The sequence below is a fragment of the Canis lupus genome, chromosome 15 (assembly GCF_003254725.2).
Source record: "Canis lupus dingo isolate Sandy chromosome 15, ASM325472v2, whole genome shotgun sequence".
NCBI lineage: Eukaryota > Metazoa > Chordata > Mammalia > Carnivora > Canidae > Canis > Canis lupus.
This window is the reverse complement of record NC_064257.1, coordinates 44,984,272-45,007,067: the sequence shown is the minus strand read 5'-3', so window position 1 is coordinate 45,007,067 and position 22,796 is coordinate 44,984,272. Positions and strand designations below refer to the sequence as shown.

General features: G+C 36.3%; 1 protein-coding gene across 21 annotated transcripts in view; it reads left to right on the top strand.

Moving 5' to 3' along the window:
• SLC10A7 (solute carrier family 10 member 7) overlaps positions 1 to 22,796 on the top strand; it is a 242,850-nt gene that overhangs the window by 755 nt on the left and 219,299 nt on the right. For 20 of the 21 annotated variants that reach the window (XR_007402311.1, XR_004804912.2, XR_007402310.1 and 17 more), the window contains exons 2-4: positions 6,829 to 6,911; positions 12,755 to 12,891; positions 17,045 to 17,120. Coding sequence is in view for 13 of the 21 variants with exons in the window: in XM_035698731.2 (XP_035554624.1) it covers positions 6,829 to 6,911; positions 12,755 to 12,891; positions 17,045 to 17,120 (296 nt within the window). In the remaining 8 variants the exon portion in view is untranslated. Of the gene's footprint in view, positions 1 to 6,828; positions 6,912 to 12,754; positions 12,892 to 17,044; positions 17,121 to 22,796 lie in introns of those variants that run through there. The other variant, XM_025439539.3, reaches the window with a different exon arrangement.

The following is a 22,796-nucleotide window of genomic DNA, read 5'->3' as shown; positions in this document are numbered from 1 at the left end:
CATTTCTGCTGATGTTTTAATTTACCAGCCCGAGGCTGTAATTAGGAATGGGGCGAAGGGATTTGAACGCAGGTTCCCTTTTGGGCGAACAGTCCATGCGGATGCTCAGGTTAAGGAGTGAGCTCACCGGGAATGAAACTTACTCCCCTTGCCCGCCGGAGCAGCATCCCGCCCCGAGGGACGCCGGGTTGCCCCGGGTTCCTTATCTCTCTTGGAGCCGCCACCGTGACCAGGTCTATTTCCGGATCCCCCACCCCGCCCCCACGTGTAAGAAAAGGCAGTGGGGGAAGAAACAGAGACACCCCTTCATCCTGCAACTAAGCTCTTGCGGCCCACATGTTGCAGGGTGATGATTTGCTGCAGTTGCCGCCGCTCCAGAAACTCCCAAGCCCACTGACACGTTGCACTTTTTCATTACAGGACACTACTTCCGCGTGCTGCCGGGCCTCGGTTGCTGGTGCTCCGACAGATGCAGCCTGTGTTAGGCTGTGTGTAGTGTGTGTTTTGGCCAGGAAATGTGGGCCGGCTAAAATCATGCTCCGATTTCTGAATAGTGGGAGCTTTGTAATGTGGGGGGAGGCACTGGTGGAGACTGGAAATACCCTTAGGTCTCTATTCTCTCCCTGCCTTTTCACTTAAGACAAACATGTCCCGCTTTTCGTAGACATTAATTGAGTTTCTTCAATTCATTCTCTTTCTGACCTTGTGAGTTTCCACCTCTATTGACAGTTTTAGCAGGTCAGTCCTACAACAGGGACAGCTCGGGATAAAGTTGAGCACACACACAATCTTTTAGGAAGTACTCAGGAGGACACTTGAAGTTGTATGTACCTCACAGTGGTTTCTTCTTCTACCATCTACCTCAGTTCATTCATTTAGAAGTAGCTTCAGGGAATATTTTAAAAAGGAATTATTTGAATAAAGATTGTGAGGATTAAGACTTTTTTTTTTTAATGTTTTTTTTCTTCTATATTCAACTTAGTGCAAAATGTGAAGATGTAACTGAGAATAAAGCTGGTATTCATCATGGTTGCTCCTTCTGAAAATCTTTGACCTGGCTAACCTGAGAGCTTTTGGAAAACTTGTGAATGCTGGTATTTCAGTTTCTGTCATAAGAGTACCTTCTGTCCCTGAAGCTAGCTGAACCGGCAGAAGTAAAGTTAGAGTGTCTTTGTGGTGATCTGGAACACACACTTCACTAGCTTCAGGAGCACGCTTGGTAGCTTATGGTGTTAGATCTCTTATTTGCTCATTGTTAAAGTGTAATTACAGGTGATAGGTTATCTTTAAATCTGCAGGGGCTAGGTTTGGTAAAATACTTTTTTTTAAATTTTATTTATTTATTTATTTTTAAGATTTATTTATTTATGATAGACATAGAGAGAGAGAGAGAGAGGCAGAGACACAGGAGGAGGGAGAAGCAGGCTCCATGCAGGGAGCCCGAGGCGGGACTCGATCCCGGGACTCCAGGATCGCGCCCTGGGCCAAAGGCAGGCGCCAAACCGCTGAGCCACCCAGGGATCCCTGGTAAAATACTTTTTACCTTACATTCCCAGGATGCTGTGGGAAGAAGGGTTATTGAATGCTAAATCATTTAACTAGAGCTTCTTCGAAGTGGAATGTGTAAGATGGACTCTGAAATCTTATTTGTTCCTTTCGACTCTGCTTCTTGAAGTTTTGGTGTATTATTGTATCTTAGAAATGTTGCTTCTGATTTTTACCAGTACTTATGCTATTAATCCACGATAATTTATTTCTTTAATTATAAGAGTAGAATGTAAATAGCTGAAAGGGACCTTCAAGTATTTTAAGCCAACATGCCGCTTTTATAGGTGAAGATACTGAGACCTGAGGTCAGGTGACTCATCCTTGGTTTAGTTAGCTAGCTCAAGGAAGAGGCACTGGACACTAGGGCTCTCCTTTTTTTTTCATACTAGTTGCAAAATCCATACAAATTTTCGTACATATAATTTAAAATGAATAACTATTGTAAAGAAGGGCTATGTCCAATCAACACCTTTTTAGCACCTCAATTTTTAACCCAAATGAGCATAGTAGAATCAGTTAATATTAAATAAGTGTACTCATGTGATTTGATAACTGTCCGTGTGCAAAATTTACTTGTTCTAAAAAATTAGAACAGACGATTGGGATGTCTTACATAGGCTGTCAGGCTAAGTTCTTGATAATTCTGTTGAGCTTTTAATTGATCTTTCCACCTGTGAAACTTCTTAAATAAAAATAAACCCTTCAAATAGTACCAATTTCACTTCCCAAGTTAAAACAACAAAAATCTAGGAATAAGGAGAGGAATGGTTGCTGAAAATATTTCTATTACATTTTGCTTTTTAGAATGGTCAAAAGCACCTCTTTGTACTTGAATTTTTACTTTTTATTTCTTTTTTTGGACTTGTAATTTTTAGTCAAAGGTTCCATTTATGGGCTCTGTTCACTTGGGAATGTGATTTTTAAGGCATTCATACTGACTGAAAATTTTTCAATAGAACAGTTTTCTAGAATTCTTTTAAATAGGAAAAGTTTTGGTAGTCTTAACATTTGTTAAGATTCACTTCATCTTTACCTGAATCGGTACACAATACTCAATATTTAAGTGATTTAAGTGCGAGAGTTCTGCACTGAAAGTATCATACCTATGATCTGACCTCCCTTAAAAGCCAATAGGTGGGGCACCTGGGTGGCTCAGTGGTTGAGTGTCACCTTTGGTCACCTCAGGTCATGATTTCGGGGTCCTGGGATCAGTTCCTGCATTAGGCTTCCCCCGGGGAAGCCTGCTTTTTCCCCCTGCCTATGTCTCTGCTTCTCTCTCTGTGTCTCTCCTGAATAAATAAATAAAATCTTAAAAATAAATAAATAAATAAATAAATAAATAAATAAATAAATAAAAGCCAATAGGTGACTTATATATCACAGGAAATTTATAGGTAATGGAAACCTGAAAATTACAGAAGTTGAATGACTTTCCAAATGGGAAAAAGTGGACTAGCCTCAATAATTTAATTCTTAGTTTACTGTTCTTTTTACTCCGGTGCATTTCATTTTTAAGTGTTTAGAAGTTGCAAATAAAGAGCCAGGGTAAATGTGAATGCGTGGATTCTGAGATGTTGATAATCTGTTCCAGTTCCAGCACAACCCAGGGAAGCCCTGAGCTATGCACACCTTAGAGTTTAGCAGAGTCTAACACTGTGTTATTCATTCTCGGGAAAAGAAAGGTTTCCTTCTTTGGAAGTACAGAGTAAGATTCTCATTTCTCCCTGCATCTTCATTTAGATTATTGGTATTAGTAAGACATAATCCTAAGAGGAAACTGCTTTGTTTTTCCACTAAAAAACATGAGTAGAAACATGTTAAAGCTTAAGTGTGTGAGCATTAATATCTTAGATTAGGTATAGAAGTGAAATTTACTTGGTGATGACTTCTCATTTTATGAAATGGTAATAGTTCCTTCATTTTTTTTAAGGTTTTATTTATTTATTTGACAGAGAAAGAGAGAGACAGAGAACAAGCAGGGGGAGCAGCAGACAGAGGGAGAGGGAGAAGCAGGCTTCCCACTGAGCAGGGAGCTCGATGCAGGGCTGGAACCCAGGACTCTGGGATCATGATGTAAGCTGAAGGCAGGTGCCCAACCTACTGAGCCACCCAGGCACCTCAGTTCCTTGCATTCTTAAGTATTCCAAATCATTTTCGTTTATCTCTCCCATTAAAAAAGCCAGTTTTTTTCTGGCTAATTTTTCTTCTGGTTTTGCTACACCATTCCATTTTCACTGATAAACTTTTTTTTTTTTTTTTGCTTTTGTTTCAAGGAAAAGCTAAAACCTTTATTTCTACTTTGAACTTTATAGCCTTCTTAAGATTCAGGTCTTATTTAGATCTATATTGGTGACATGGAGGATATAATCATTATCTTGGAGAGAAGCCAGATCTCATTTGTATACATAGTCTCAACTGTCACCTCTGTGCAAATGTTTACCAAGTGTTTATTCCAGTCCTGTGTGATTTCTAGGTCCCCATTCCCAACTTGGGCAATCTATTAGCATAGCAACTGAAGTTGATCACATCTCAAAGGTGCTTTAGGTTTCTTCAAATCAGAATTAATTCCTTCTTCTCCCCTCAACCCTCTTTTTAAGACTAGGGAGGGGAAGTGAGAGAGGGAGAGAGAGAATCTTAAGCAGGTTCCACACCCAGCTTGGAGCCCAACATGAGACTGAATCTCAGAACCCTGAGATCATGACCTGAGCTGAAATCAAGAGTCGGACACTTAACTGATTGAGCCTCTCATGTGCACCCTCTTCTTCTCTTTTAAAAGTACATTGTAGGAGGCCATGGCATATCCTCACCATGTTCTTTCCATGAATTAAAGTTATTTAGATGTGCTTCTAATACAAAAGACATTGCAACCTGTCTCTGGGATTTAAAGCATGAAAGCCAGAAATCATTTTACCAATTAGTTTATAGTTTTTCGTGTGTGTGTGTGTGTGTGTGTGTGTAGCATGGAAGAGTTAGCTTCTTAAAAAATAAGCCAACTAAGGCAGATGCTTTAGCTGCCCCAAAGAAACATGCACTCTAAGTAAGCCATGTCCTTGTTGTAGAGATACATCTTTGGATGTGTCCCCTGCTCTCCCTTGCGACCACATTGCTAATTTTAACTCACCCCGTATAGAAATGCTGGGGCACTGCTGTGGGCAGAAGTGTAGTTGACAAGAATAAGATCTCATAAAAAGCAAAGGATTGGAGGAAAATAAAAATGTTTTAAGACAAATAAACAAGTTATTTAAAATTCCTGGAAGGCATTTACTTCCAAAACAAGCCAGATTCCTTGACTTTAAAATCTGCCTGATTCAGCTTCCTTAGTTGTACAGGAAACGTTATTTCTTAAGTGTGAGCTACAGAGACAGATTCACTCACAAGTATAAAAAATACACCCCTTTTTAAGTTTTGGAACACTTACACTGCCTTGAAATTCAATGCCTTTTGCACTTGCCTTCTTCCTTTTTCTCCTGTTTCTCAGATCTCAGCAAAATAATTTGTTTAAATGCCAAGTACATACGAGAATTTACTGCTATGTTTGAGGAGATCTTTGTTTCTTTTTGTTCATTGATGTGGTACAAACTCCCAAAATATAGTATTTGCTTAGTAAATATTTGTTGACTAAACAGTGATTTTTCCTGAGCTTGGTGTTACATTATCGAGCAATATCTGTCATTATGGTGGAAGGCTGCAGGGAATGGAGGAGCTATGATTGTGGTCTTGTTGCATAAGTGAGGGTATTAGTTTCCTAGTGCTACCACACCAGATTCACACAAACTGGGTGGCTTAGAACAACAGAAATGTATTTTTTAGAAATTATTCCAGAGGCTGGAATTCTGAAGTCAAGGGCCATGCTCCCACTGAAGGTTTAGGGAAGAATCTTTCCTGGCGTCTGGCTTGTGGTGGTTACTGCCTATCCTTGGTGTTTCTTGGCTTATGGTCATATAGCTCCAGGCTTTACATCTGTTGTCTTCACATGGCCGTCTTGCCTCTGTGTGTAACTCTGTCCAAATTTACCTCTACTTGCAAGAATACTAGTCGTTGGATTAGGGCCCACCATAATCCATGAAGACCTCATCTTGACTTGATTTTATCTGCAAAGAACCAGTTTCCAAATAAGGTCACATTCATAGGTTGTGGATGCACATGAATTTTTGGAGGACACTATTCAACTCAGCATGAGAGGGCTGAATAGAGTGTCGGTTCTGGGGTGATCAGATTTTAACATGTTGACATATGCCAATGTTCTCAACCTCCGTTCTGTTGATGTTTTGGACATGATAATTCTTTGTTGTTGCGTGGGCTGTTGTGCCCTCGAGGTTGTTGAACAGAATTCCTGATCTCTATCTATTAGATGCCAGTAACGTGCCCTACTTTCTGAATTATAACAACCAAAAAGAGTTTCCAAACATTGCCAAATGTCTGTGGGAGGCAAAATTGCTGGCTGCTGGAGAACCACTGGTATATAAGTACAAAATGGTATTTTCTTAGAACTAAATCTTTTAAAAGAATGTTGCTCTTTGGTTAACACATTAGGTGTTCAGGACAATTGTATACTGGCTACAAAAAGAAGTAAATATTCGGGTTGCTGCTATTGTCCTTAGAGCATTAATGCATTGGAGGTGATGCCAGCCTAACTCTAGAAAGGATTTTCCAGAGGGCAAAGATCAGGCCTGTCTGGTTCCTACAGATAGCCAGGGCCTGGCACAATGTAGTAATAATGGCAAACCTAACCTATTGTTAGCATGCTGTTACTCCATGTGCATTATCTCATTCACATAGTAAGTGCTTAATAAATATTTGTAGAAATAAATGCTCTTAGGCAGAATTGAATGTACTCACGAATACAAGTTTTTATTTCTGGTATCCTAGAAGGAATAAAATAATATTTGCCAAAGAGAAGGGAACTTCTTCCGTTGATTCTCTTCTTTGGTTTGGGAATTTTGATTCTTGTATAAGCACTGATACTGTGGTAGATGGGTTTAGGGCCTAATACCAAAGGATGTTGCCCCCCTGTTCTCCTGTGTGAGAGCAATTTATTTTTTATTCTTCTGGTCTGAGGATACTGTGCTGAACTGGACAGCCATGGTCCTTGCCTTCTAGAAAATCCCCTTTGGAGTTAGACTGCATCACAGCAAATGTTTAACTCTGTCAGAACAGTAGTATATTAGGGCAACCCTAAGATTTGAAGTACTATTTGCCCTCCCACAACGAATTCTTCTTTCATACCAAGTTATCCACTGGAAATTCTTATCTAATGGTAACTTCTTTCTTTCTCTTTAGGACCACTGAAGCCAGAAATAACTGTCTCCTACATTGCTGTTGCGACGATATTCTTTAATAGTGGACTATCATTAAAAACAGAGGTACTGTCACCTATGGGGCATGTGACAAGCAGGGAGGAAAATTTAATTGGTGCTTATTATTTTGAAATTTCAGAATCATTTCAAAAGATGTATGTAACTGGTCTAAAGGCTTCACTCTAACAGAAGACAACTTGAACTTGAGTGAAGGACTATATTTTGAACCTACATATTACAGAAATTTTGTAATTGAACAACACAGCCCCTGAGGGTGTGGTTAGAATAGGTATGTTTTTAATAGAGGAACTGAACTGAATGAAGCATCTACTTTAGGTCTTCCTCAGATTTTGGCAGTGACTATGGCGGTGACTGCTATGGCATATTTAGGTTGATGTTTAGTTGGATTTCCTAATTTTTGTGGATGAAATTTTGTTGTCAGGACTGATGCTGCTCAAGTGATACATGTTGTAATTTTTAACTCATTTGTATTTTTTTAAAGTATATTCTTTGCTGGCATATCTATGAAATATTAACAAATGTTTCAAGAGAAAATTGGGATTTTTCATACTATGTCCCAATTCATTATGAAGACATGTGGATACGGGTGTCACTGAACATGGGATTCTCCTAGAAGTAAAGAAATCAGACATTTTTTAACATCCAAGAGAGGAATGAGTAGAATTTATTATTCTCTTTTGACATATAATAGAAGGGAAAAAAGGGGAAATGTGCCTATTTGTTTTTGAAGAAATTACTTAGGGTTTTTAAAGTTCTTATTCTAAAATGCTTATTCTTAAGTTGAGAGGGAAATCTTCCATGCAAGCTTTTTTTTTAAATAGCTTTAAAAGTTAAAATTTTGTTTCAACATCATGTCTTTGCTTTACTTACTTTAAGTATGATTTGAATGAGGACCAAATTTAGTTACCTCCTTTTTTGACCGTCCTAATAGCAACATGGAAAAAATATGGTTTTTCTAAACTTATGTATTCTCTAGTCATCTGGTTGGTATAAATCTTTCTACTGGAACATTTTTTATATAAATGGGATCCCTGTGTAGTATCTGATAAACTTGTCTCAAAAATTCTGAATATCCTCACTACCTGTTCTTCTGAAAATAACTGGCATGGGATGGAATTTCCAAAATATGTTAGATCTCCTTTCTGCAAATTATATTGACATGAGAGGACTATGATCTTAGAGGGCACAGGCTTTTTCTGTCAACATCTTTGTTCAATTGGTTCTCAAATATGGGGCCTAGTGGTACAGAAAAATATTTGATACTCCCATGGTGCTGGACTGTTCTTCCTTGGAGGTCTTCCTGCTGGTGGCTAATGCCCTTTGTGGAGCAGCTGCCTTACCCAAGTCCTCTTCTTGGGACATTGCTCTATGTCCCCTGGTGGCTGCTTAACGGCTACAGCTGTTACTTATGCCATGAGAAATCTGGCAAGAGACTTGATTCTCTAACTCCCAGCTTCTTGCTTAATGTGATTCTGTAATGCAGCCAACTTTGTGGGATGCAGGAGTTTAAGAAGGAAGAATGTCACAGCTATCAGCATTTCTCTAAGGACCAAATTCTTCTGTAAGCACCTAGGAAACCTTCAGAGTCATCCAGCTAATTTGGATCTAACGATGAAATGCCTTAATCCTGTGCTTTATCACGGTATCTAAGTAGCCATCAAAGTCATTTCTTCCATCAATGGCCCTTTTCAAACTATACTACATTAAGTAATTTTCAAGATCCACTTAACTTAAGATGGTCTAGATTGTATCATTGTATAATGTTAAACCATCTTTAGGGCCTGCTAATTTCCTGGGCAAACAAACAGTTTTAGCAATTTTGTTACTTGTTTCCTAGTTAATAATCTTAACATTTATTTCAGCTGGGACAACTTTTTGAACGCTATTAGCATAGTGCATTTTCACACATAGGAGATGGTAAGTTGTTACTGACTTGAGTTTATTTGAGAGCATTTACATTGGTCCCATTCAAGTTTGATTTATACTGAGCATTTCATGTAGTATTACCCATACATTGATATAATGATGTATATTCTAAAATTTGTTTTGCTGATTTAATAAAATCATAAAGAACTGTGTTAACACTTAACACTAAAAAGATTTAATGCTGTCTCCAGTTTTATGACTGTTGATTTCTAGATTTTAAAACATCTGTTGAAATGTTTTCTGAAAATTTGTTGTACCCAAGTCAAATAAGTCACATTTGAAATATATTGTATGTTTAGCTAATTAGGAGCTACAGTTTCAGAGGATTTGTCACTTAGCAGACCCTGGCAGGACTAATCTCAGACGAACCTATGAAATCTTATAATACCTATGAAATGCCTGTGGCTACAAGGCACTGTGTTTGGCACTGGGTTGGAAACAAAGATGAGCAAAATGCTCAGAGCCTGGAAAGGGTCCTGAGTAGGGCAGAGTATACAGGTCTTTGCTTATTTAACTAAACAGATTATTTTTTGAACCTCTACTGCCTTAGAAGTAAATACAGCAAATTTTAAACTTCAGGTTCATGCTGCTTGTTTCCAGCTCAGAGCTATAGACTGATTCTCAGAAAGTGAATCAAATAAAGGTCAAATAAGAGTTAGAAGGGAAATTGGTATGTAATGAAAATATTTCTACATCTCAGTCAGAGCCCCCGATTTTAAGCAATTCTTGATACTGTCCGTGATAACTCTGGTATAATCAGTATTTGGAGTATCTCCTTAAGTTTATTTTAATGGAATTTGACCTGTATTACATGTGAATAAATAAAATGTCATGCAGAATCAACTTTTAAGTAATTCATGATGGCATTTATTTGAATAGGTAGCCCTAAATTCTGCATGAGTATGTATAGAATTATGCTATTTTGGATGTTATAGTGTTCACTTGCATTTTTCTTTTCCCTTGTCACCTTATTTTATCTTTATGATTATATGAAGAAGATTTGGAAAATATAACCCTGGGTTTTTGTGATAGCCTTGAAAATCTTTCTTAGGAATACTCCATGCCTGCTACTTCCCTGTTGTTAAGAGGCCCCTCATGACCCAACATGGTGAGCCTTTGTGATTCATTTTGCTGGAATATTTATTGTTCCATTATTCTGATGCAATGGCAATTGCTTATAATTGTCATTTATTAGATCAGCTAGTATTTTTAAACTACATTTTGGTTTTTATAACTTTTTCTATTACAAAAGTGTTATTCTCCTATTGTAGAAAGATTAGAAAGAATAAAAACAACTAGTATTAACATCTCTATGATTTTTAGTCCCTTTTTTCCTAAACATGTTTTACATATAGAATATTTAAAAAGGAAATATTTTTTAAATTGTATATATGTAAGTATACATACATGTATATGCATACTTGCATATGTCACATATGTCCATACATATATAATCTTTTTTCCCATGTAACATTGTATAATTATAATTTTTATGTAACTTAATATATTAATTTAATTTTTCTTCATGTATATGAAATTTACATTTTGTTTTCTTTTATGAACATAAATCAAAGGGTACAAAAGTATATATGATGAGAAGTCTTCTTTTCTACCCTCTATCAGGTATCTGGAGATAACCAATGTTAATAGTTTCTGTGTATCTTTCCAGAGATAGTCTGTGAAAAATATATGTGCTTTACCCCCTCCTCCCTTTCAAGCTGTGATGTTTTGTACTGCATGCCACCCTGTCTTGTTTTACTCAAAAAACATATCTTGGAGATAGTCTCATATGAACATGTAAAGAACTTGTTTCTTCTCGAATGCTGGAAAGCGTCCTTTTTTTTTTTTTTTTTTTTTTTGAAAGCGTTCCATATTATGAATGTGTCACGATTTATTTTACTAGGTCTCTATTGAGGGACACTTAGGTAATTTTTAAGGTTTTGCTATTATAAAAGTGCTGCAAAGGATAACCTAAAAATTGTCCATTTTCCCACATTTGGGAGAAAATGTGAAGGATTAATTCCTAGAAATAGAATTGCCAAGTCAAATCAGTGTAAGTTGTGACATATTCCAAGTACCTAGGACAGAGTTGGATTCTCATTGTTTGTTGACTGAAGGGATGAATTGCCAGATTGCTGTCCTTAGGCTGTGCCAGTTAATACTCCTATTGGTTGAGTAGGGAAGAGATCTTGTGTTCCCACATGATTGTCAACACAGTTTTAACATGGTTTTTGCTAGCTTGTAACAGTCTTGTCATACTTTAAGTTACTTAATTATTCACCCATTTTTGGACTTTTAACTTGTTTCCTGATTTTACTATAATAGATGATGCTGTCCTGATCAATTCTTTGGGATCCAGGATTGTGAATCGTATTATCGTCTTGATATATATTCCCAAGTCACTTTTCAGAAAAGTTATGCTGCTTCATATTCCTATCTAAAGTATATGCGGTTTCCTTGGTAACTGCATTCTGGCTAATCATTTTGTTACAGTTAAAAATTAAAATATTAATATTTATTTGGTATTTATCAAATACCTCTGAGTATATTTGAGTGGGATTTAGTTTTGAAACTGCTGAGCATTCTTGGAACTGCTGCTTCTCAAGTTTTCTCTGGGTGAAATTTTAAAAATTCTGATACAGTGTAAGGATGGCTCCTTTTATCTTAGATCAGATCCATGGGCCTGGTGTGGCTTCTGGTCTGCCCAGTGCCTCCCATTTGTGTGAAATTAGACTCAGATTGCCAGAATTGCCTTCAGTGTCATTAGAGATGTTTTGTGACCACACTGCTACTGCTGTGTGTCTTCATAGAGGGAGATAAGTAGTGGGAACCAATGAGGCAGATCCTTGAAAGTGGCGATCAGAGTCTTCATTAACCTACTGTCCATTAAACTGATAAACTTTGGCTAATGTCTATGAGGCTGAGGATTTCTCGAATGTCTTACTTGAAGTAGGGGAGACCTTACAGTGCTATCTTTATAACCGGTGAATCTCTGGCATCTTTGTGCTTTAATGACTTCTTGCATATTTTATAAGACTGTACTTTTTCTACTGCTTTCTGAATTTGTCTTATTTCAATGGAGTAACACTGTAACCCAAAGAAATCCAAATGCAAATACTTGTTAGTTTGTATATATTTGAACCCCCCAGATTTAACTCATTATCCTTTTTTATCTGTGAGACATATAACATGTACCTGGTTTGTCATGTTTAATGTGAATTTCTTCCATCTGGGGGCAATAGTGTGGTAAAACGGAGGAAGCAGACATGAGTTTGCTAGCATACCAGAAACTAATTTGATTCTGAGCTTCACTGTATGGTAGCTCTCAACCTCAATTTCCTCCTCAGTAAGATAGGATGATAATATCAAATGGGGCTGTCGTGAGGATTAAATGAGATAACACATAAAGTGACAAGCTCAGAGCATGGCACATAGCCTCTGTTCAGTAAGCATTTGCAAAGAAATCTAGAAAGTTGATTTTGGGGGGAAAAGCCATTTTGAATTGTAGAATATTGTTGGGGAAAACATTTTTAAAAATTATGATTTGTGTGTAGATTGGTAACATCTTGCTAAAGTGAGGCCTTATTGGAGATTAATCATATTTAATTAAAATGTAATGGGTCCTTTAGTAGTTACATACATGTTTGTTCAGTGTCAACAATCCTCAGGTCTATACTAATGTAAAGGTACTTGGCTCAGTCTTGGTCCAGAATTTTACAAATCTGAATTGTTGGGGTATATTGTATACTCAGAAAACAATTAGAATATTTCAGACATTTTGTATAAGAATACCTCTTTTTTTTCCCCCTTAAAGTCCATCTGTTATGTCTATGTTTAGAGATAAAGAACTCTGAAATAACTCCAAATTAAAAATTAATTTATTTGATGTTATTTTAGTAGCCGCCTCTCTCCAGAAAAATAGTTTTCTTACCTTTACTGTTTTGTGTCTTTCATTTTTGCAGGAGCTGACCAGTGCTTTGGTGCATATAAAACTGCACCTTTTCATTCAGATCTTTACACTTGCATTCTTCCCAGCAACAATATGGCTTTTTCTTCAGCTTTTATCAATCACACCCATCAATGAATGGCTTTTAAAAGGGTATGTTTAAATATTTTGAAAGATCCACTTTTAATGAGGCAATTTTATTGTTTCTGTGGCAACTATGTACACAAGAGCTTATATGTGGTATCTTATAAGGAAATAAAACACTTTAAAAATTATTATACTTAAAAAAAATTATTATGCTTTAAAATGATAGTGTTCATCAAGGAGACGATTCATCAAAGAATTTTCTAACATGATTTTTTTCTTTTTTTCAAAGAGTTTTATTAGTAATTTTTTTTAATTATAATTTTGGTATTGCTAACATACAGTGTGATTATAGTTTCAGGAGTACAGTATAAAGATTTGACAATTTTGTATATTACTCAGTGCTCATCAACATAAGTGTGCTCTTAATTATAACACAATCTTAATATATACACACCCTCAATTTTAATCTTAACATTCTGGGATGGATAGTCTGCTGGGAATATTAAAAAGCTGTGTTGGGAGAAAGATGGAAGAGAATAGAAGGTGTAAAATATACTGCCAGTTGGGTGTTTTAGCTTGTACATTCTATATTTTACCAAATGTATATAGATAATGGCTGAGTATAATATATGTTATTTTAACGTGTAGGAAAGAAAAAATCTATATAGCAAATAAACATTTACTTTTTTTACTTGTTCTATGTTTGATACAATAGTTGAATTAACAATAGATTTTTATTAGATACTCTTCTTCCATTAAAAATGCCATGTTTATTAAAAGAATTTAATGAATTTTAAAAATTATTTGAAGTGGTTTAAAACTAACCACATTTCAGCAGCATGGTATAATAATCTAATAGTTAAAACATTGAACTTAGAGCCCCGAGATTGCTTTCTGACCCTGTCCCTAACTGGCTGTGCAACTTTGAAGAAGTCATGTAGTAGATTTAAACCTTAATTTCCCTGCCTACAAATAATGAGGATAGTCATACTTTTACTGTCTGCCTGGTAATGGTGTTGAGGATCTCAATCGAGATCACTTATTCATCTATTCAGATCACTTGTTTACTTCCCACTATGTGCCAGGAGTTACTTATAGGTGTTGGAGAAGCAATAGTGAAGAAAAATGGCAAAGTGCCAGTTTTGCTGGTTGAGAAGACTTCAGTGTTATTGGCAATAAACAGGTAGATGACTAAGATAGAGATAAGTGATGGGAAGTAAAACTGTGAGATAGTTGAAAGTGGTTGGGTGGGTGCCAATGATTAATTTAGATGGCAGAGTTCTAGGAATAGAATGTTCTAGGTAAAAGAAAAGAATGTGTAAAGGCTGCAAGGCAGGGACAAGCCTGGTTTTTTAGGGTCAGGAAAATGATGATGATGGCCAGAGCCTGACAGTACAAAGGGAGAATGATATGACTTGGAAAGGTAGGCAGGGGCCAGGTCACACAGAGCCTTGTAGGGTCCATGATAAAAACATTCAGATTTTAGTCTGTGTGCAACAGAAAGCTACCGGAGAGATTTAAGTGAGGGAATGTTGTGGTCTGATCTGTATTTTCAAATTATTGTCCTGGCTACTGCATGGAGAATAGATAGTTGAGGGGATGAGAGAAGGCTAGGAGACCAGCTTGGAGGCTCCGGTGGTAAGGTAGCTGTGCAGGAGAAAGAAGTGGGCATTGGAGGATGTATTGTAAAATTAGAGCTCTCAGGACCTATGGATGGATAGGATGTGGAGAGAGGACAGGAAGGAATCAAGGATGACGTCTGGACTTTGGGTCTGAGCCACGGGGTAATTGGTGGCATTTTCTTAGCTGAGGAGAAACAATAGGACAAGAAGGGGGAAATTAAGACTGCTGGTTTGGGCAAACTGAGTTTGAGAGCATAAGCATAAGATTTTCACCGAAAAACATAAAATACCACAGAACTATGATAACATAATTTTACAGCGGCCATGTATGATGCATATTAATAAGAACCAATAGTTACTGAGTGTTTCCCATGGAAAGGGCACTCAAGGAATAGGAAGATAACTCATTTTTCTTGTATTCAGGAAACATCCAGGGTAGTTGGATATGTGGGAGATACAAATATAAAATAGTAACCAACCACAGTGGGGCAGCATATGATTTGTTAGAGAAGTAGTGTAATGAGTTAAAGGGTAAGAGGCTCAGCAAAGGCTGTGTATTCCTAAAATACCAAAATAAGGCATTAGTGGGAGACAAAGATAAAAATGTTCCTCACAGCCTTGTTGCAAAAGGTCTGAACTACTGGGCTGAGCTGTTTGGGTTTGCATCTCTAGATGATGGGGAATTCTTAAATATATTAAACAAGAGAACAACATGCTAAAAAATGGCCATTAAGAAGGATTAATCTGATAGCATTGTACTGGGTTTATTATTAGTAGAGTAGGGCTTACAATCTCAGGAAGCTGAGATAGAGTTCTCATCTCAGGATATTAAGCTTAAAGGAGCACACAATTAGCCTAACTAACATAGGGAAAGCTCTTCCTAGTCCGCTTTTTCTCTGTTCCCCTCCCCAGTTTGAGAGTACACAGTATATTAACTTGAGGGAGTTGTAGACTCCTACCTCAGGATCATGTTTAAGTCATTAAAATTAATAAATATTTTGAGCACATCTTTCTTACCTTGCTATGTAAAGGGAAAGAATGGAGGTAGAGCATTCAGTAGGCATTTATAAAAGTCCAAACTTGGGCAAAAAGCACCTGAAGGAGGATGATGGCAACTGTCATGGAAAAGAATGGAAAGTTGGTTGTAATAATACATTGATTTATGAGGAGCAAGTGGAGCCACGTGTAACTCTAAAGTTTCAAATTGGATATTGAACAAAAGCCCACCAAAACTATCACATTGACAGAAGTAAGTAAATTCAGAGGTGAAATTGATGTTTTAGAAAATGTTAGATATGTTTAGTTTGAGATGGCAGTTACAGGCAGCTACAAATTTGGGAATGGTAGTTAGGGCTAGAAACGTAATGGCAACAGTACTCATTTTGCTGTTAGTTATTTGCATTTGTGTATTGAATATTTTTGGAGATAGGAATAGGAATATATCCTAACTATAGAACACATCATATGTAATGTGTATTCAATATATAGCTTAGGGATTTTCTTTTTTTTTAAGACAGGGAGAACTCTGCTTTTTTGTACCTAGAAGGGAAGGGACCAGAAGAGAGGGAAAGATTGAAAATACCTGAGAGGACTTGTCTCTAGTATTGGGGGTAGGAAAAATAGAAAGTAGAGAGACTAGAATAATAGGTCTAGATAAGCCATTGACCCTGGATTCCAGAATAAAAGTTTAATCCTTGGTAGATGGCTTTGTGAATTTGGACAAGTTACTTAACTTCTCTTTTAACTTCAGTTTTCAGTAAAATGGGATTAATAATAGAAGTTATCTTAAATACTTGTGAGGAAGAAATGAGTAAAGTATCTAGAATAGTATCTACTATAAATGGTAAATGCTTAATAAGTATCAGTGATGATAATAGTGATGATCTTGAGGAAGGCTCAGAGATTAGGAATTGGTAATAGGACAGACAACGTAAGCATCACTTGGGAAAATAGACCTTAAAAGAAGACTTGAATTGCACTGGAAATTCTATTAAAAGTGTTTTTTCATGTTTTCAGTCAAAATGAGTTAAAGCTTTTCTTTTTCTTTTTCTTTTATTTCACATGTAATGTAAATTTATTGCGTAAAACTTTTGTAGGTGATTCCTACAAATGCAAGTAGAAGTCATCTGGACTCCTGCATTTAAAATTTGTTAAAGTCAGGCACTGTGTCCTCTGTTCCCTATATGAACTTTCTACTTTTAGTCTGGCCAGCTGCTCTCTTATGTCTAGAATGTATGTTCTATCTATGTAGAAAGTATATCCATGGTTTGGATAACAAGTAATGTTTTATATATTAAGTATTTAGATTTACCACTCATAGTTTCATTTGCTTGTTATGCAATGTGTTTTGTGTCCTAAACTCAGAGAATAGACTTCTTGTTATGATCTGGGGAGTGTACACAATTTAATAAAAAATGAATTTAGAATAGGTACTAGAATTTACTACAGTCTGAATCAGAGAAGTATATGATCATGTTATGCCTGTTATTTAATGAAATTATGGCAACATGAACATACATTTTATGAGCTGAAAGTTTGAGAATTGCTGTTTATAATTGAAAAAAACCCTTATAATTGCATTTTCTTTTATTTTCCAGTTTGCAGACAGTAGGTTGCATGCCTCCCCCTGTGTCTTCTGCAGTGATTTTAACCAAGGCAGTTGGTGGAAATGAGGTGAGTCATAGGGCTAACTTTATTTAAACATAAGTAGATGCCTTACTTTTTTTTTATTTTATTTTTAAATTTTATTTAACTTTATGATGAAGAAATCATGTCACAGAAAACTTCTTTCATAACTATAGGTATATTCATTAATTTGGATGATGCTAACATTAATGATGATGAGTGGAAATTAGGATTTCGAAGAGAAGAGCAAGGGAGGTAAATGAAATAGAGATGGTGATTTTTCTACCTCAGTGGGAAATTAGGAGACAGATGACAAGCAATCCAAGGAAAGGTACTTTTCAGTGTTTGGATCACCTGGAGGTGTAGGACTTAGCATTTTTCAACCAACGGAACAATCACCAATAAATTGTTCTAAATCATCTCTAAATAGCTTCTGAAGTAGACCATTTCTATCAATAAAGAAACACTCTTCTTTGACCACAGGTGTATATTTAACTTTTTAAGAAATTGCCAAGCTATTTTCCCAAGTGATTGTACCATTTTACATTTCAGATAGCAGTATATGGAGTTCTTATGCTCCATATCTCATCAGCACTTGATATTGTCAGTCTTTTTTTTTTTTTATTGTCTTTTTTAACTCAGCCATTCTAATATGTATCTAGTGATATCTCATTGTGGTTTTAATTTGATTTATCTTTCCCAGCTACTAATAATGTTGAACATTATTATCTTTTCATGTATTTACTTGCTGTACATGTCTTCTTTCGTGAAATATCAAATCTTTTGGCTTTTTATTTTTTAGCTAGATGGTTTGTTTTATTATTGATCAGTGTTGTGAGTTTTATATATTCTAGATGCAGGTCCTTCATAGATCTATGCTTTGTAAATATTCTCTACCAGTCTGTAGCTTGTCTTCATTTTCTCAACCAATGTCTTTCGAAGAGTAGGATGGTAGTGAAGGTAGTAAAGGTGGTTGGATACTGGATGTAGAGGATATGCTGATGAATTAAATGTGGGATATGAGAGGAACAGAGAGGTCATGAATGACTCCAGGACTTTAGACTGAGTAAGTGAAAGAATGGGGTTGCAGAAGGTTTTTATCAGGAGTGGATGTTGTACTTTGTAAAATGCTTTTTCTGGATCTGTGGAACTGATCATATAGTTTTTATCCTTTCTCTTATTGATGTGACATGTCACATTGATTGCTTTGCAAATATTGAACCACCCTTCTGCCTCAGGAAGATAACCCACTTGATCATGGTATATGGTTTTTAAAAATATATTGTTGGATTCAGTTTGCTAATATTTTGTTGAGGATTTTTACATCTATATTCATGAGAGATATTAACCTGTAGTTCTCCTTTTTGTAGTGTTTTTATGTGGTTTGTGCATCAGGGTAATGCTGGCTTCATAGAGTGAATTTGGAAGTTTTCCTTCCTCTTGTATTTTTGAATAGTTTGAAAAAATGGATATTAACTCTTTAAATGTTTGGTAGAATTTGCCTATGGAGCTGTCTGGTCCTGGACTTTTATTTTTTGAGTTTTTTTTTTTTATTACTGATTCAATTTCATTGATCTGTTCAAATTTTCTATTTCTTTCAGCTTCAGTTTGGTAGGTTATATGTTTCTAGGAATTTATTCATTTCTTCTAAGTTGTCCAACTTTTTGGCATATAGGTTTTTAAAAATACTCTGTTATAAATGTATTTCTGTGGTGTTGGTTGTTATTTCTCCTCTTTCATTAGTAACTTTGTTTATTTGGGTACTCCCTCTTTCTTTTTTAGTGAATCTTGCTAGAGATTTAACAATTTTGCTGGTCTTCTCAAAGAACCAATTCTTGGTTTCATTAATCCATTCTATTGTTTTTTTTTAATCGAATGGCATTTAAAGCAAAAATTGGATGAGATTACTTGCGAAGAGGGCATAGTTAGAAAGGACATGAAGTTCAAGGACTGAGCTCTGGGACCCTCCAACATTAAGAGGTCACAGAATGAGGAGTAACCAGCAAAGGCAACAGAGAAGATTAGACAGAAGGAGAAAAAAGAGAGTGTGGTATCCTGGAAGCCAGTGTTGGAAGGAGGAGGGTGTAATCAGCCATGTCAAATTCCTGATATGACTTGTGTAAAATGAATTCTGAGAATTGACCATTGAATTAAGCTACATGGAGGTTATTGGTAACTTCAACCAGAGTGGTTTTGTGGAGTAGGGACAAAAGCTTATTTGGAATGGGCTCAAGGAAGAATAAGAGGAGAGGAGTTAGAGACAGAAAGTATACACAACTGTTTTGAGGTCCTTTGTTACAAAAGGAAAGAGAGAAATGGGGCTATATTTAAAAAGGGATATGAGGTCAAGATTTTTTTAAATGCAGAAATGACAGTATTTTTTTTAAAGATTTATTTATTTATTTTAGATAGAGCATGAGCAGGAGAGGCAGAGAAGGAGTGAGAATCTCAAGCAGACTCCCCCCTGAGTGCTGAGTGGGGCTCAATTTCATGACCCTGAGATCACAACCTGAGCCAAAATCAAGAGTAGAATGCTTAATTCATTGTACCATCTAGATGCCCCCAGAAATGATAGTATGTTTCCATCATAATGGGGATTATATAGTTGAGAGGAAGTTGTTGATTTAAGAGAGTGCTGAAGTAATTTATATGGTCAATAGGAAGAGAATGGTATTGGGTTGCATGAACTTCAGTAGGAGCTTGGATCATTTATTGATGATAACTGGAGAAAAGACAGTGTGTGGATAGAGATCCATGAAAATGGGTAGAAAGGGTATACTTGGGAGTTGTGATGATTTTTTGTTTCTTAGCTCTCTTCTCATTTTCTTTGTACTCTTCTGGTTTGTTTGTTTTTTTAGGTTTTATTTATTTATTCATGAGACAGAGAGAGAGAGAGAGAGAGAGAGAGAGAGAGAGAGGCACAGACACAGGCAGAAGCAGGCTCCATGCAGGGAGCCTGACGATCCCCGGTCTCCAGTATCACACCCTGGGCTGAAGGCGGCGCTAAACCTCTGAGCCACCCGGGCTGCCCATGTACTCTTCTGATTTTCACTTTTTTTCTCAGCAGCTGAAAGTGATGTTGGAGTAGGGGGTATTATGTTTGAGATGAGAGGATAAAATTGCAATTACCATCTAGGAGGGTGAATTAACTGGAGAGTATGGTAGCATTGCTGGAAGCACTAAGGAACCAGCTGAAACCTATGGTCATGCATTTAAAATGAAGCCTGGGGATGGCTGGGTGTCTCAGTGGTTGGGCTTCTGCCTTTGGCTCAGGACATGGTCCCAGACCTCAGAATCCAGTCCCACCTTGGGCTTCCTGCATGGTGCCTCCTTCTCCCTCTGTGTCTCTGTCTCTCTCTGTCTCTCTGTTTCTCATGAATAAATAAAATTCAAAAAAAATGAAGCCTGGCATCATGCTTTCTCTTAGCCACATTTAGTTTCTTAGTGTAGAAATGGAATTTACAGAGTTGGATTTAACCAGAGTTTCATTATGCTGGATAGTTCTTTTTAGTTGCCACATAATTAGTGAGCTAGAGGAGTTACAGGAGTCTTAGACTGTCTTTGTCATGATTATCTTTCTACTGCTTTTGAAGACTGAGGAAAGGGTCTTTTTTGGTATAATTAACACTGAGACCAGTGTTAATTGGCTTAAAGTTGTCATTTGTCTCTTTCTCTCTGATGTGACTCCCTTAAGTGCTTTAAAACTAAAAATCCTTTTTGTTCTCAGATGACTTTTGGCAAAAGTTCAAAGTTCACTCATTTTCTTGACATTAACATATAGCATTAGGGATCCCTGGGTGGCGCAGCGGTTTGGCGCCTGCCTTTGGCCCAGGGCGCGATCCTGGAGACCCAGGATCGAATCCCACGTCGGGCTCCCGGTGCATGGAGCCTGCTTCTCCCTCTGCCTATGTCTCTCCCTCTCTCTCTCTCTCTGTGACTATCATAAATAAATTTAAAAAATATATATTAAAAAAATATATATATAGCATTAGAAATTATATTTACATGCTTATTCTCCAGTAGATATTTAAATTATTTGCATTGATGTTGCATGATAATAATGTTGAATTTGTTTTCTAATATCATTGGTTTAGTTTGTTAAATGATTATATTGTGCGACTCTATCATCATTGAGCATTTTTGTAGTCCTGGGGAGTAAGTTACAATTTTCATAGATATTGAAAATTGAGCTTGCAAAGTCCAGTTGGGTTGTCTCTTTTGATATGAAATGAATAGACTTTTAAAATATTTATATCAGATTGTAGAAGAAAGTGATCTTCAAGTAAAGATATTAGATACTTTTAAGTTTAATGTTTTTCTAAAGTAATGTTATAAGGTAACTGAATATAAGCTTTTGCTGAAGTAAATGTGAAGATTCATCTTTTCTATAACATATTGGAAATAATCTAATCTAAGGATGCATTGTAAATTGGTGCAAGTAAAATGAAAAGGCCCAAAAGCAGAGTCCACTGTCAGGTACCATTAGGTAAAGGTTTTGATTCTACTTCTCTGTGATTCTCTGTTCTGCCTTGCATGCAGCAGACCTATACTCTCATGCATTTCAACATGGTAGGAAAACTACCGGGCACATTTCCATGTTGCACTGTCCTTTCAAACTGTTCTCTGCAGTAGTTGTAACATGTAAGAAAACTTTCCTTCTAGATTTCGTGTTATCAAAGTTGTTTACATTTAGTTTATGCTTTCAAATATTTGTATATACATCTTTAATATAAACACATATGTTTAGTATATGCTCTCATGTATTAAAGGAAATGTGAGATTGTGTAACATATTTGTATTTAATGATTTGGGGGATGTATGCAGGTGTAATAGAGTCACTTGAAATGATTTCATATTTATTTTGCAGAGTTGTTCTATATAACTTAGAAGGAAGTTTTTTCTGTTACTTATACACCTTTCATTTTATTTTTTTTTCCTAAAACTGTTGGTTACCAAAAGGTTTTGTCATGATTTCAAAGTTATCACATTCCTTAAACTCACAGCTTGTACTTCAGCAAGAAATAGCCTTACTATTCCTAGTTAAAGTTAAAAAACAATTTGTTTTTATAAGTTAGATTATTTTTGTTTCAGTGATTATAAACTGGAGTTTATAATCATTTTTAGCAGCAAAAGAAAGTAAACGTATGTGCATAATAATGCATATATGTTGGAATGCTAGCATATCCTTTAGATATTAAAATGAGATTGTTTAAGGGCATAGCTGACTGACAGTCTTATTTTGTGGCTTTTAAATTTTAAACTACTTCCATTTAAATATTAGAAACATGGCTAGGTTCTTTTTTTGTGATCATTATTTATTCATTCCAGTGTTTTAAATGTACTTTTCAATACCGTGATTATAGGGTGTGTGGTTGACACAGTCTGATTGGTGGTTATATGGTAGTGCGTGTGTGTGTGCATATGTGTGTCTACATGTGAGCACTTGTGTGTGTGTGCACGTGCACATGCAATTTTAGTTCCTTTTTTAAATAACAGAAAAAGTAGTAAGACTTGGTGAACCCTGATTCATTGCCAAATATAAGGAAGTGATAGGTCAACGTGTTTTCTATTTTATTGTAATGTGGGAGACATGAAATAAACACTAATTCTTTGTTTACCACTGTATACATTTGTTTCGTTTACATTTATGTTCCGAATGTAAAGTTCTGTGGTAAAAGATAAGATCCCCCCCCCCCCCCCCCCCCACATACATACACACAGCTT